This window comes from Camelus bactrianus, chromosome 22 (assembly GCF_048773025.1).
Source record: "Camelus bactrianus isolate YW-2024 breed Bactrian camel chromosome 22, ASM4877302v1, whole genome shotgun sequence".
Lineage (NCBI taxonomy): Eukaryota > Metazoa > Chordata > Mammalia > Artiodactyla > Camelidae > Camelus > Camelus bactrianus.
Genome location: NC_133560.1, coordinates 28,152,690 through 28,166,393, shown reverse-complemented (window position 1 = coordinate 28,166,393; position 13,704 = coordinate 28,152,690). Strand labels below are relative to the sequence as shown.

General features: G+C 50.8%; 1 protein-coding gene across 2 annotated transcripts in view; it reads left to right on the top strand.

Annotated features, from left to right (window-relative positions):
• SAFB (scaffold attachment factor B) overlaps positions 1-13,351 on the top strand; it is a 32,785-nt gene extending 19,434 nt beyond the window's left edge. Inside the window, exons 8-21 of one of the 2 annotated variants that reach the window (XM_074351015.1) lie at positions 353-402; positions 1,200-1,294; positions 3,103-3,252; positions 3,330-3,412; positions 3,739-3,878; positions 4,033-4,121; positions 5,770-5,876; positions 7,921-8,211; positions 9,299-9,436; positions 9,665-9,707; positions 12,030-12,148; positions 12,478-12,578; positions 12,763-12,829; positions 13,042-13,351. In XM_074351015.1, the coding sequence (XP_074207116.1) occupies positions 353-402; positions 1,200-1,294; positions 3,103-3,252; positions 3,330-3,412; positions 3,739-3,878; positions 4,033-4,121; positions 5,770-5,876; positions 7,921-8,211; positions 9,299-9,436; positions 9,665-9,707; positions 12,030-12,148; positions 12,478-12,578; positions 12,763-12,829; positions 13,042-13,171 (1,603 nt within the window). In that variant the 3' untranslated portion in view covers positions 13,172-13,351. Of the gene's footprint in view, positions 1-352; positions 403-1,199; positions 1,295-3,102; positions 3,253-3,329; positions 3,413-3,738; positions 3,879-4,032; positions 4,122-5,769; positions 5,877-7,920; positions 8,212-9,298; positions 9,437-9,664; positions 9,708-12,029; positions 12,149-12,471; positions 12,579-12,762; positions 12,830-13,041 lie in introns of both variants that reach the window. The other variant, XM_074351014.1, reaches the window with a different exon arrangement.
• The last annotated feature ends 353 nt before the right edge of the window (positions 13,352-13,704 follow it).

Here is a 13,704-nt window from a genome sequence, read left to right as displayed (position 1 = left end):
GTTTGTTCTGCAATTGGCCAGCCAGACTGATGCAATTGTAGTTTACTTCTAAAGAATGTTTTATTTCTCTTTGTTTATTTTAAACTGATTACATAATCTTTGTTCTTTTCTCAACCTATTATGGTTGTTTTCTTTAATTCTTCCTAATTATCTTTAGCCCAGCAGAATTAATTAACTCCTGTGGGTCTGAAATCTTATGGTTAGGTCAGATTTCCAATACACGTTTGTCGGGGTGTCATTTTTTCAGAACTAAATTTCGGGTAGGTATGCAACCTCAGCACGTATTTTATGATTTTGAGTTTGTTTCCTCTCTGCTTCTTCCTTCTGGAGTGACACTATCTTTTGTCTCTAGTTCTGTCGAAGATGACTCGGATACAAAGAGGCTTTCCAAAGAGGAAAAGGGTAGGTCAGCGTGGCGGCACCATCCCCGGGAGCGTGTTTGGTCTCAGCAGCAGCAGGGTGTTTGGTTCTAGTTCATCACCACCGCGTTTCTGGCCTGTGAGCTTGTCTTGAAGCCGTTCTCCACTCCTGCCCCTCACTGCAGGTTCTGGATTGCAGGGCAGAGTTGACGCGTTGATTTGATGCGGGCAGTTGATTTTGCCGAAGCACTTTGAGCTCATTCTTCCTGACTGACCCTCTTACCAAATTCCTTAGCCAGTGATACTTGCAGACGGAAAAAAAATGCTTTGAATTTCAGATATCTTGGGTTTGGTATTTCAGATTTATCAACACCACAGCCCTTTATTAAATCACTGATTGAGAAGTAGTTTTGCTGGTCCAGATTCCCCCTTAATCAGTGTTCTACAAAGAACAAAAACTGGGGGTAGATTGTACACTGTTGTATTTTGCAAGAAACAGAAGCACCTGAAGTGGTTCTAGAGTGACAGCAGTTGTCTTGTGTTCCAGCGTCACCTCCCTGGGTTGGGTGATGCCATTTTAGTAACTCGCAGACTCTCCCCTGGGCCTAACAGCCCTGGACTCACCGTTGTTAAGTGGCGTTGTTGGCAGTCTTGTCAGCCTAGCATGCCGCTCCAGAAGTCGTGTGAAGACAGCTGGCCGGACCCCCACACCCCAGCTAGGTCTCGGTCCTGCTGGCCTCTGGGACAAGTAGGGAAGGTCTGGTTTCAAATGACTTTAAGCCTTAAGACTCAGCATCTTGTAAGTGTCATGGTTTTGACCAGAGCTTTCTTTTGAAATAGGTCGTAGCAGTTGTGGTAGAAACTTCTGGGTTAGTGGACTTTCTTCTACCACCAGAGCTACCGATTTGAAGAATCTTTTCAGCAAGTACGGGAAGGTAAGACCAGGGGTCTTCTGGATGCTTCTAAGCCCATGCAGTACTGTAGCCTTTACGTGCACTCTGTGAAGACTTTGAGTGACACCATGCCTTCTTTGAACATGCATTTGCTCATGGCCTGTGGGGGCTCTGCCCGCTACAGGGAGAGGTGAGAGGCCTCTGGGAGCTCCCAGAGCCCATATCCACTTTGCAGTTCTTACCCGGCCCCTATGCTACCACTCTGATTTGATTGCTTCCTGAATCCATTTCTGTAGCTTCAGGCCTTGAGCCCAGGAAGGACTTAGGGGACTGAAGCAAAGGGCAGGGTGGGAGGTGCTATCAGTGTTTTCATGAGACAGTGGTGACTACAGAACACGAGTGAAGCTGTGGCTAAGGGTTACAGAAAAGGCCTGGAGCCAGACCCGTGTGGGCAACTACAGGCACCGGCTCTGCCACTCACGGTTGTTGGCCAGGAATGTTGCCTTACCCATGGGAGCCTCGTCGCTACACCTGGCGGCCCTCAAAGTTGCTGCTTCCTTGCAGTGGTGTGTATAGCTGTGGCCGCGCTGCTGGTGCCCTGCCGCATGGTGGTCTCCTCACCTGCCTTCACCTCCAGCTGGGGCTACCTCTTCTCTCTCATACCTGCCTGTCTTCCTCCCTCCTCAGCCCGGGAAGGGTGGTCATGGTGGACAGACGCCTGCTGCAGTTCCCTGTGTCCTAGGGCGCCTGTGGTGGCTTTCCTCCCTCCTCTTTTCTCACCTTCCTCCTTGCTCCCCGTGCTTCCTGGGCTCACCTCCCAGATAAACTGCTGCACCCGTGGCTCCTTGTCTCAAGAGTCCGCTTTTGCCAAGTGAGGGTTTAGCACAGGCTCTCGTTCATAGTGAGGGCTCAGCAATGAACCCAACCAACATTATTGACCTTGGTTGTTGATGTTCAGGAACTAACAAGGAAAACTAAATGTGACATGTTTCTTGAAATAACGCATGACTCCCTGGGCCGCGGTAACACAAGTAATGCAAGATGGGACCCTTTTCTTGATTCTGCTGTGGCCCTTAGAGTAGATGGGTGCTCTCAGCAGGGAGTTGTCAGCCCGGAGCCTACAGTGTCTGGGATGCATTGCAGGCTTCATGTGGCTTGCATAGGGGACCAGACCACTGTGAAAGCTTCTCCTGGGTATAAGACTCGCTTATGGCATAATGAGGATGAACGCAAGCTTCAGCCAGTGGCTCCTATGGGACTTGTGAGCTGTGGTGCCTTCTGGCATAAGAGGGCATCCCTAACTTCAGCTTGCTGCGCTTGTTGGGAGAATTAAGTAGCATCTGAAGGTGTATCTGTGGTGCCTGAAACATCTCCTTGAATTTTAATATAGTTAATAGTAGGATGGGCTCTCTGTTCCAGAGCGCACTTCATAAACCTGTCCTTACGTCGATCCCTGCCCATATATGTGTCTTCCTGCTTTACTGCCCACATGGGTGATCACATGTTCAGAATCATGTCTTCATAAGTTTCAGACAGTTAAAGGAATGCTGGCAGGACTCTGCCTTCCGCTTCACTTTCCTCCCTAGTCCTCTACACTGTCCTCCTGGTCCCCTAGAGGAACCGCCAGGACGGAGTAGGAGCAGCCAGGCACATTCCTTATCCACCCCAGTCTTCACCTGCCGCTTGTCAGGCACCCACTCTCAGCATCTCCCCCATGGGCCCTCGTCCCCGGGGGGTCGGGCCGGGAGGGCATAGGACATGGGGTGGGTCAGAGGGAAGCAGCGTGACTGCACTGTCGGGTCTGGGGGGGAGCTTTGTGTCCAAGCTTTGTTTGTGTGCTTTCCTTCAAGGTGGTGGGCGCCAAGGTTGTGACAAATGCCCGGAGTCCGGGAGCTCGCTGCTATGGCTTTGTTACCATGTCTACAGCAGAAGAGGCCACAAAATGCATTAACCACCTGCACAAAACAGAGCTCCATGGGAAGATGATCTCAGTGGAAAAAGTAAGGGGCCATTTTCTTCTCAGGGTGTGACTGTCTTAGGAAATAAGGTGATGCTTCCACCTGATTTTCTTTTTCAGGCAAAAAATGAACCTGCTGGGAAGAAAACTTCTGACAAAAGAGAAGGGGAGGGGAAAAAAGAGAAGTCTAGCAACGCTGACAGGTATTGTTCTTCCTGGTGGGATTGTGGCCAAGATAGCCCTCCTTTTCATCTCATCTCCCTTATGTCTTCCACGGATGGGCAAAGTTGTGAGGCCCTTGCCCCCTTCACTTTTTCACATTTGCTGGAGGAATGTTTCACCACCACTCATGGGAGACGATCTCCTTACTCCAGTCCCTCTTCCAGGGCGCCTGTTCTCCCTCCTGTCGAGGCCTCCGAGGCCTCCGCCTCACCACTCGATGCTTGTTGCAGGAGTCAAGCGGTGGCTGGTTGGCTTCCCTGAATTGCCCGTCTAACACACTTCCATGTCCGGGGGTGTTATTTTCTAGGTCTGCAAACCTGAAGAGGGAAGACAAAGCCGACAGAAAAGATGATGCTAAAAAGGGTGAAGACGGGAGTGGAGAAAAGAGTAAAGATCAGGATGATCAGAAGCCTGGCCCCTCTGAGCGATCTCGAACCACAAAATCAGGTAGCTGCCCGAAGAGTGTGGGAGGTTTCACCTTGTGGTCTGTCCTGACTGCTGTGGTTAGTTGGCAATGCAAACTGTGTTTCTTTTCCATGGAGTTGAGTATTTTTGCTCATTTGGAGGTGTCTGTTCTTACCTTGTTCCTTTTTTCCCACAGGAAGTCGAGGAACTGAGCGGACCGTGGTGATGGATAAATCTAAAGGTGTACCTGTTATCAGTGTCAAAACATCAGGATCCAAAGAGAGAGTGAGTGTTCCTTTTCCATGTAGGGTATTTAGCATTTATTTCCTTTGACATTTTCTTTATATTTCTGTGTGTATCTTAGGGAGTTCCTGAGCTTAATTTGAGAAAAATTGTCAACTTTTTCAAAATGTAGGCTCTGAACTTTTAAAAAAAGCAAAAACAAAATTGAGGAAGTTTAAAAACTTTCCTTCATGCTTTGTTCTGCTGAGAATTGTTGCTTTTTAATTTTTTTTAACTAATTTTAAAATTTAGTTACGGAAGTGATTGGCCAGGAGAATCAGGGCGTAGCAGTCCGTTACCATTGCCTGCCCTGAAGGTTTCAGCAGCTCTTCCCCCCGTGCATTTCTAAACCCACACGTGGCCCAGCCTGCCTCTAAGTCCAGTGTCCACCTTGCACAGTCCATGCACAGTCCATTCACTGTCTCCTTGCAGATGCTCCACAGAACCCAGAATCCACAAAGTACCAGGCTTAGGTTCTTACCCTTTCACTCTACCTGCCATTGGGGTCATGTGCAGCTGTTGATGTTGTTATGTTTAACTTTTGACAGCCTTACAACTTTGGTAAATAAAAGTCCAAGTCCCCAAGACTGCCCACATTCTGAAATCAACTCGGGGGACCACTGGACCCAGCATATGGGCTAAGATTGGCCTCAGTAATGCAGTGAGCATACACAGCCAAGTCACTCAGGGAAAGACACAGGCAGAGTCCGGAGGGAGTTCTGCAGGCTCCCTTGCATTCTCGCCTTCCCATGATGGCTCCCACCACAATGAAAATGCAGCAGCACGCGGGTGCTGCTTCTCCCCTGGCAGGCCCACTAGAGCCTTAGCTCCCCAAGGTTTTTGTACTCGGGGCTGATCACATGAGCACCCACCCGCTCCAGGCAAGTACCAAATTTCCTGACTCCCGGAAGGAAAGCAGGTGTTCAGCATCGTTTGCATGGTCTGGGCACAGTGAACCGCCCTTACCAGTTAATTGTCAGCTAGGGCACCCTGAATGCTAGATTGTCAGATGACAGACCATTTAAGCTCTTGAATGTTGTGGACCAGTTGCAAGCTGATGTTTCCTCTCTGGGGTTTTCATTTCAGTCTGCATGTGTTTGTACAAATATTTTACTGTGTTACAGTATTTTTTTCCTTATTTTATTTAAAAAATTGCTTATAAAATGGTAAAATGAAAGTGGGTTCAAGGTCCAAGATGGGTAGATCTCAAAAAATAATAATAATAATAACACAGTTTGCACAAATGTGGAATTCTCAAACATACCAGGAGTGGCCTCAGTTGGGCATCACTGCATGTTTAATTCAAAGGTAAAGGACAATATTAAAAAATGTGTTTTGGATGCAAAAGACAAAGTTTAAAATATTTTCTTGATCTCCTGAAAACTTTTTGGGGAAAATACTCATTTCCATTTTGACTCTGTTGAAAGTACTCAATGGGTCATATTTTAGTAATAAACGGTAATGACGGTTGGTGACTTTGAATTACGATAAGCAAACGTGAAGTTTCTTATGGGAGAACATTTTGTTACCTGATGATTTCATTAAACGTTCACCTTCATTTTTGATCTCACTGGATGCTTAGACTTGGACACACCTGATTCTTCCTGCTGTCCTTTCTATCTTACCTTCTCCATGTTCCTTGGTGGACCAGGTTTCCAAGAGCCAGGATCGCAAATCGGCCAGCAGAGAAAAGCGGTCTGTTGTGTCCTTTGATAAAGTCAAAGAGCCTAGGAAGTCCAGAGACTCGGAGTCCCGCAGGTGAGTCAGATCCAGGAATGTTGGCTGGTTTGGTTGTTGCCCTAGACTGGTGATGACTGTGTCCTGGGAAGATGTTTTCTAAGTCCCCTGTGGGTGGAATATTGATTTAAACCTCTGCTCCTTTGGCTTTTAGTTCGTAGACTTCCTGTGCACTGGCTCTCTTCCTGTGGCTTTTTTCAAAGGATTTTCTCATGCAGATAGGCCCACCTCTTCCTGAAGATTCTGGGAGGTACCAACGGCAGGGAGATGGGATGCCTTCCTGGAGCAGTAGTGCTAGTTAACAGAACATACCAGATTTGCTCCAGAAGCTGTGAAAAGGGAAAAACAGTGGGACAGACCCAGTGAGATAGCTGAGAGGTCCTCATCCTTAAATCAGCCCAAGACAAGGTCCTCATAATTTTTAAAAACTAAGTAAAAAGCGGTATCGATCACACTGATTGACAGTTGATCTGTCTTGTCAAAAATAAAAGTTTACAATTTAAAAAATAAGAACCATTAGTAAAAAGTTTAGCAGAATAAGAATGAGAACAGGAGGCAGGGCATTGTTTTCTGCAGTGCACCGTACAGAACTTCCTGCCAGAGAGGGACAGGCAGTGGGCAAAGGAAAGTGCAGTTTGGGTGAAGTAATTGGCAAAACAGATCAGCGAAGCTGACCCATATGCATGCAGTAATTTGACACAATAAAAGTGACATTTCCAACTGGTGAGAAAAGGACGAGCTGCCCCCCAAAACGGCTTCAGGTCACTTGGCTGTTTCTCTGGACAGTCCTTTGGGGTTCTGGCTCACATAACTGACAAAGCAGTCAGTATAGCTGGTGGCTGAATGTGAAAGTGAAAACTTAAGTTACCTGTATAATGTGAAGTAAAATTTTTGTTTATGAATTTGAGCTTTGAGAGGCCTGAACATTTTAAAGGAGAAGTAGGCTAGATCACAATTTAACTTCTATACAATGAAAAGACCAAAGAGGAAGTCCAAAGACTTGTAACAGATGAGCATAAAGGTGCTTTAAAATAAATAAGCAGTGGGAATGGTATAGCTCAGTGGCATTGTGTGCTTAGCATGCCCAATCCCCAGTACCTCCGTTAATATAAATAAATAAATGAGACAAACCTAATTACCTTCCCCCTGGGGGAAAAAAATTAAAATAAATAAGCAAAAAATAACCCAATAGGAAAGTGGACAGAAGGCAGTTCACAGAAGGGGCTGTATACATGGTCACAAAACATGAAATGTCATTCAGCCTCACCGGAGATCAGGGACACGCAGATGAAAACAGCAGTGAGACTAGTTTCCATCCGTCAGTGTGATCTGGCTTACAGCGTGCGGAGCTGGGTGCTCGTGGTGGCGGGAGAGGAGTGTTCGTGGGCACAGCCACCTGGAGAGCAGTCCCGCAGCAGCACACCCTTCTGAACCCTGGTGCCCCAGCAACAGCACTTACCCAGCCTGCCTGGAAGGAACCTGCGCTCCAGAAAGTGGGGGCGAGGGGCCGTTTCCATAAGGCTGGGAACAGCCAGAAGGCCCACGTCTGCCTGTAGTTCTGTAAATCGTGGCCTCCACTCCAGGGGCTTTTCCCTGGAAGCTTGCCATACATTTGTAGAGATGGGGACACGCAGGGCCCAGGACGTGTTTCTTGAACTGAGGAAGCTGCAGTCGTTTTTGTCCAAGATGCAGAAACAAAGCAGGGCAAGATTATACGTTTCTGCTGGTACCGTTGTGTCTGTTAAGTGCAGAGCAGAGCAGAGGGTGGACCTGGCAGCCGTCTTATCTGGCATGCGCATGAACACTGGAGGGATGCGCCCTGGGTGCCATCAGTATTGCTGGCGTAAGAAGGGCTGTCTGTGCCCTTGGTCTGGGCGGGGCCTTGCTGCGCGCCACCGCTCAGCTGCCCTGGCCCTTGGTAGTTGCAAGGTCTAAAAGGATCTGCAGGTCTCGGCTCCCTAGGCGGAGCCGGGGCTCTGCAGTTATAAAGCTCACCCACCTGGGAGAGGCCATCCGCACTGCTGCTGCCCGCGGGCCCCTGCAGCTGCTACTCTCCCGCCGGCAGGGTGCGCGAGCGCAGCGAGCGGGAGCAGCGCATGCAGGCGCAGTTGGAGCGGGAGGAGCGCGAGCGGCTGGCCATTGCCCGGGAGAGGCTGGCCTTCCACAGACACCGCCTGGAGCGGGAGCGCATGGAGCGCGAGCGGCTGGAGCGCGAGCGCATGCACGTGGAGCACGAGCGCCGGCGCGAGCAGGAGCGCATCCACCGCGAGCGCGAGGAGCTGCGGCGCCAGCAGGAGCTGCGCTATGAGCAGGAGCGGAGGCCGGCCGTGCGCAGGCCCTACGACGTGGACGGCCGGTAAGCCAGGCTGCTGCCAGCAGCCGCCACGTGGGTGGCCCGTGGTGTTTAGAACTGTGCTGTGGTCCCTAGAATCCTGTTAACATGCAATTTATATTTAAAAGGAAGCGCTGGTGTATGCTACAGCTGTTCAATCTCCTGTGCTTCATCCAGGAATCTGAGATGGTTTGAGATCAGTGGAGAAATGGTTGGATAAAGTAGTGCTTATTAATCATTAGGTTCAAGTCCCAGCACAGACCCCACCTTGAGGAAGGAGTTCAGGCACCCAGAGCAGCACATAACACTGAGTGCTGGGCAGGTGGCCGGTGACCAGAAAGCACCAACTTCTGGGCGCCTTCCAGCTTTGTAATCATTGCAGTAATTTGTGTTTGTTCATTCTGTTAGATTAATTTTAATTCCCCCAACATGCTGGTGTGACACACGAATACTAAAATGCTAACCCACCAGTGAAAAATAGACCTATTTCAGACCTTACTGTCAGGAGTTTGGGGTAATAATCCTATCACTGATCCTATCAAAGCTCTGCTGCATGCATGTTTGTTTGTTTTAACCTTCTGTCTACTGCGTGGGTTAAAGAGGTCCCCATGTAATAGAACAGTGAGACTTCTGTAAAAGGGCTTTTAGTCTTAGAACTTTTTATGCTTTTGTACAAAGTACTGATATGGGAGTCTGTTATGGGCATAAATGTTTTGAAACTATGTTTCAAGTGATTCTAAAAGTCCTCCCCACTGGGTGTCTTTGCTGGATCAAGTCTGCATTGGGACAAAAGAGACAGCTGTGCATTCACTGTTCTCGTGGCCTTGAGAGGTTCCCAGAGGCGATCTGCTGATGCACACGTGTGCTTGCCCACTCGACTGATCACCTCCTATTAGGGAGACCTGAGCTCTTCTGTGAGGGGAGGCAGGGCGTGTTGGGTAAGACAGAATGGAGTCCTTGAGTCAGATCCCACCTCACCCCTCCAGGCTCTGTCAGCTTGTGTAGCAGAGAATATGCTCCACTGATAGTCCCCCTTCTGTGAAGTGATGGGGGCCAGGGACAGTTTGAGGGTTTAGTTACGCACATACTCCGTTCTTGCTTCCCTTCCCAGGCGAGACGATGCCTACTGGCCGGAAGCGAAGCGGGCCGCCCTGGATGAGCGCTACCATTCTGACTTCAACCGCCAGGACCGCTTCCATGACTTTGACCACAGGGACCGGGGCCGCTACCCTGACCACTCAGTTGACAGGTCAGCCACCGACCTTGCCCGCTTGATGCATGTTTTCTTTGTCCTTATTCATTATTATGATGAGAATTTGGGTGACCTTTCTAGGCTCTAGGCCTCTAGGTTGCAAGCCCACTCGATCCAGCGGAGTGTGTGAATTATCTGGGTTCAAATTGGGGTATGTTTTCCTTTTGAACATCTAACCAACCTATCTTCCTCTCCTTATGGTTTCATTTAAATTGCCTTTTTCAGGAGAGAAGGTTCAAGGTCAATGATGGGAGAAAGAGAAGGACAGGTAAGTCAGAAGCTACAGTTACAGCCACGGTTTTCCCCACAGAGTTGGCTCTCTTCCCTCCTGCATGCTTCTGCCTCCTCCATCTGAGTTAGGACGAACGAGTGAGGAAGTGCGGCAGCTGCGACATTTGTGGAGTGACACAGTGAATGGTTTGTGCTCGGTCTTGGCCCAAAATCCAAACAGACATTCGGAAGTTTTGTTGGGCCTTGACCCTGAGATTCTGTACACTTAGTGGCTACACCAGTGCTGAAGTGCTGGGGAGCCTGGCGGGAGTCTGGCGGGCTCTGTTGGAAAGTGCTTTGCGACCCACAGCGCTGCCTAGATGCCACGCCTCATGTTGTAGAGTTCAAGTGCGTCTGGAGCCTCAGTGGGCGCCAGTCAGCCCAAGCCCGCTGAGCCCTGGGAAAGACCTGAGCTGGGCTCGTGTGCCTGCTCCTTGCAGGATTAACACATTAGGAAATAAGCTCAGTTTTCTCCTTTTCTCCTATCTTACATTTAGATCGAGAACTTCCTCAAAGAGCCTTGACTCTTTAGTGGCTTTTCTTGGAAAATCAGAGGAATAGGAAAGGCTGTGGTCAGGGCATTGTTCTGACAGAACCGCTAGCCTGTAAGTCATTCCTTTCCCTGACTCGGGCATCGATGTTTCGATCTGTCCTCCACCCTCAGCTCCTGAGAACGTGGCTAGAGATAACTAGGCTCCTTGGCTGCCGCCTGGGGAGTAATTGTTTACCCCTCAGGTGATTCCTTTTTTTCTGCTCCTGGACGTAAATCTTAACATGCAACTAAATCTAGACTTAGTCTCCTGGGTTTCCTTTGGTGGAGACGTTGAGCACCGTGGTTAAATGTCCAGGCTCCAGAACCTGGACCGGGGTCATATCCTGGTACCAGCAGTTCTGCTGAGCCAGTTTCTCCAGCTGTGAAATGAGGGTGACTGTTCCTACCGCCTAGGGTGGCAGGAGTTAGGGGTGATGCACGTGCCTGCCCAGGCCTTCCTGTTGCTCTTAATCGTTGTTAGCTCCGTTTCACATGATCAGGTAGTGCTCTCTCCCCTGAAGCTCACAGGGCAGTTTTCTCACATCCATGATCATAAATTAGGCACAAACAACAAAGGGTGACACGTGATACACGGGGCAAAGCAGCAGTGACAGAACTAGGTCTTGCTGAGGTGAACTTCTCTACTTTAAATGCCTCTCTGTCCAGTTTGGGGTCTTCAGAAGGCTCTTGATAAAAGGTCGTTCTTCAGTCATGAGCTGTAATTTTTTAAAACCCTGTGTGCCTTGAAGGTTGTTGGTAGAACTATTTTGGGAGTCCTGTTTGAGCAGCCCTTGTTACATTTGGCAGCACTGACTTTCATGGACACGTTGGCTTGGGATTTCACTCCTTAAGGAGCACTGCTCTATTTTGTCCGTCTTGTAAAATTGACCCCCGTTTCTTGTGTGGAGGGAGGTGTCGGCACACATTTGGGGGAGCAGGCGGCAGTGCTGCCCAGCGCGCTGAGGTCCAACACTTAGGGCTCCCGTCCGAGCCTCTGTGTCAGAGCGTGCTGGCTGAGCAGACGGTGACAGGGCGGCTGCAGGGGTCCTCAGGGCTTCATTACCAGGACTCCTTTCTCCTTCCTCCTCCCTCCTCACTTAGAACAGAGTCTAGGGGGAAAGCCCCAAGGCCACAGGTTGGGGACCATAGCCACCTCACCTGGACCTTCCAGTCATCTGGCAGGAGCAGGCTTTGGGTGAAAGGAAAGGAGTGGACATTTATTTAAACAGACTATGAGGCTTCCTCTTCCATCCTCCCGGGGTCGGGCCCCCCGAGGCCTGTGGCGGCCTCGCAGTTCCCAGGGCAGTGCCGCAGAGTAGGCCGGTGGGCTGCCACGGGGTGCATCCTGGGTAGTGCAGGGACAAGATGTCAGGCCCTGAAGTGAGTTGTGTCAAGGGATCCTTGGTGGCCCTTCTGCTTTGGTGGCTCCGTGCAGCTTGTAATTACATTCTAAACACGAGCACCTGGCAGTGTGGGCCCTGCCTGGTGTGGAGCGGTCACTCAGCCCCAGCACCCCTCAATCTGTCAGTGCCTGAATCTTCTGACTGGGGAGACCCTAGTCCTGTCTTCTCCCCATGCCATGAGCAGACTTCGGGGGTGCAGCCGTGTTGTGCCAGCTGAAATGGCCTGTGTGGCTTCAGACGGGGTGCAGGATGCCTGCCGGCACTGCCTTGGGCCTGCACGTGCTTCTCTCTGAGTTACCGTCCATCGTCATTAGCTTGTTGACCCGAAGGCCCTGGGATCCAGGGTTGTACTGACGCCTTTTCATTCTGGCCCTTTATCATCTAGCACTACCCCGAACGCCACGGAGGACCAGAGCGCCATGGGCGGGACTCCCGCGATGGGTGGGGCGGATACGGCTCTGACAAGAGGATGAGCGAGGGCCGGGGGCTGCCTCCTCCACCCAGGTTTGTGTCTCACACCCCACAGTGTCCACGCAGGCCTCCACACGCAGCTGGCAGGATCGATCTGTCCAGCCCAGGACCCCTGGTCTCAGGGATGAGCTGAGTGCAGGCCCTGCAGCCCAGCACGCTCACCAGGGCCCAGGCTGCCTCTGAGCTCTCTGAGCGGCATCAGACCCAGAGCCAGTTCCGCTCCCCTACACCCACCACTGCTCGAAGGGCTAGGGGGCTGGGGTCACAGAATGCTAAACCCACCCTCCAGAACGCAGCATGTTGCTGTTCTGAAAGGCAAATGGGGGCAATCCAAGTCAGAGATGTCTTTTTCCAAGGGGCAGACGTGACTGGGGGGACCATGGCCGAAGAATAGAGGATGATCGTGCATGGCAGGGCGCTGCCGACGGAGGCATGATAGACAGGGACCACAAGAGGTGGCAAGGTGAGGACTGGCACTCGGCACGGGCACCTCTGGAGAAACACCTGGAAAGCTGGCGTTGCACCTGCTCGTGAGGGCACGCGGCCTTGCTCCTTGTGGCCTGGGGGTGGGGCTGACTCTGCCACAGGAGAGGTGTCGTGGGTGTCGTAGCTTCTCTCCACCGTGACAGCAGTGTCTGTTCTTGCAGGTGGCGAGAGAAGTATGTCTGGTCACTCTGGGCCGGGTCACATGATGAACCGGGGAGGCATGTCGGGGTAAGTCTGGTCTTCGCATGTGGGCTGCCTTGGTGAAGCTATAGGCAGTCAGGCCTTCCCACCTGGATGTCCCTGCTGCTGAAACAGTGCAGGTCTGTTTCCTGGTGCTGCTGCTGCTGGTCCAGAGGGAAGCAAGCCCTGAAGGGCAGGGCGCAGGCCAGAGCCCACAGACTGGGGCCGTGTGGGCCGATCAGAATCCACCTTTGTTCCAGGCGCGGCAGCTTTGCCCCCGGAGGGGCCTCTCGGGGCCACGTGATCCCGCGCGGCGGCATGCAGGGCGGCTTCGGGGGCCAGAACCGGGGCAGCCGGCCCAACGATGCCCGCTTCACTCGCCGCTACTAAGTGCTTGGAATCCTGTGTTACGTCACTTGGCAACCAGAACATGTCCTGTTAGGAGTTACCTTAAACTGTGTACAATAATTTTTTTTATCTGCTGCCATATTGTAGCTCAATACAATGTGAATTTGTTTTTTGTTTTTTTGGTTTTTTGTAATAAATGTGTTTCTGTTCACATACCCTTTATTTATTTAAAGTGTCATCTCTTTATTTCCACCTCTTTAAGTAAAATGGAATTATACTCATCAGGGCTAAGCCACAGCTCTTCCTTCAGTGAAGGAGGATGGAAAGAGGCAGCTTTCAGGGACTGTTGGGGTTTCCAGAAGCACTTTGCCAACAGCACACACTTCCCAGCCTGCGTGAGCCCAGGCCCAGCGTTCATAGGACCTTCTGGGTCATGTGTGTCAGCCACCTGTCCCTCCTCTGTGGCCTTGAGATGTTTGCATTGCTCCACCTCCACATCTAAGACTCGCAGCCTTCAGTGGCATTATGTACATTCTTGATGTCTTACAACCACCCCCACCATCATGTCCAGAACT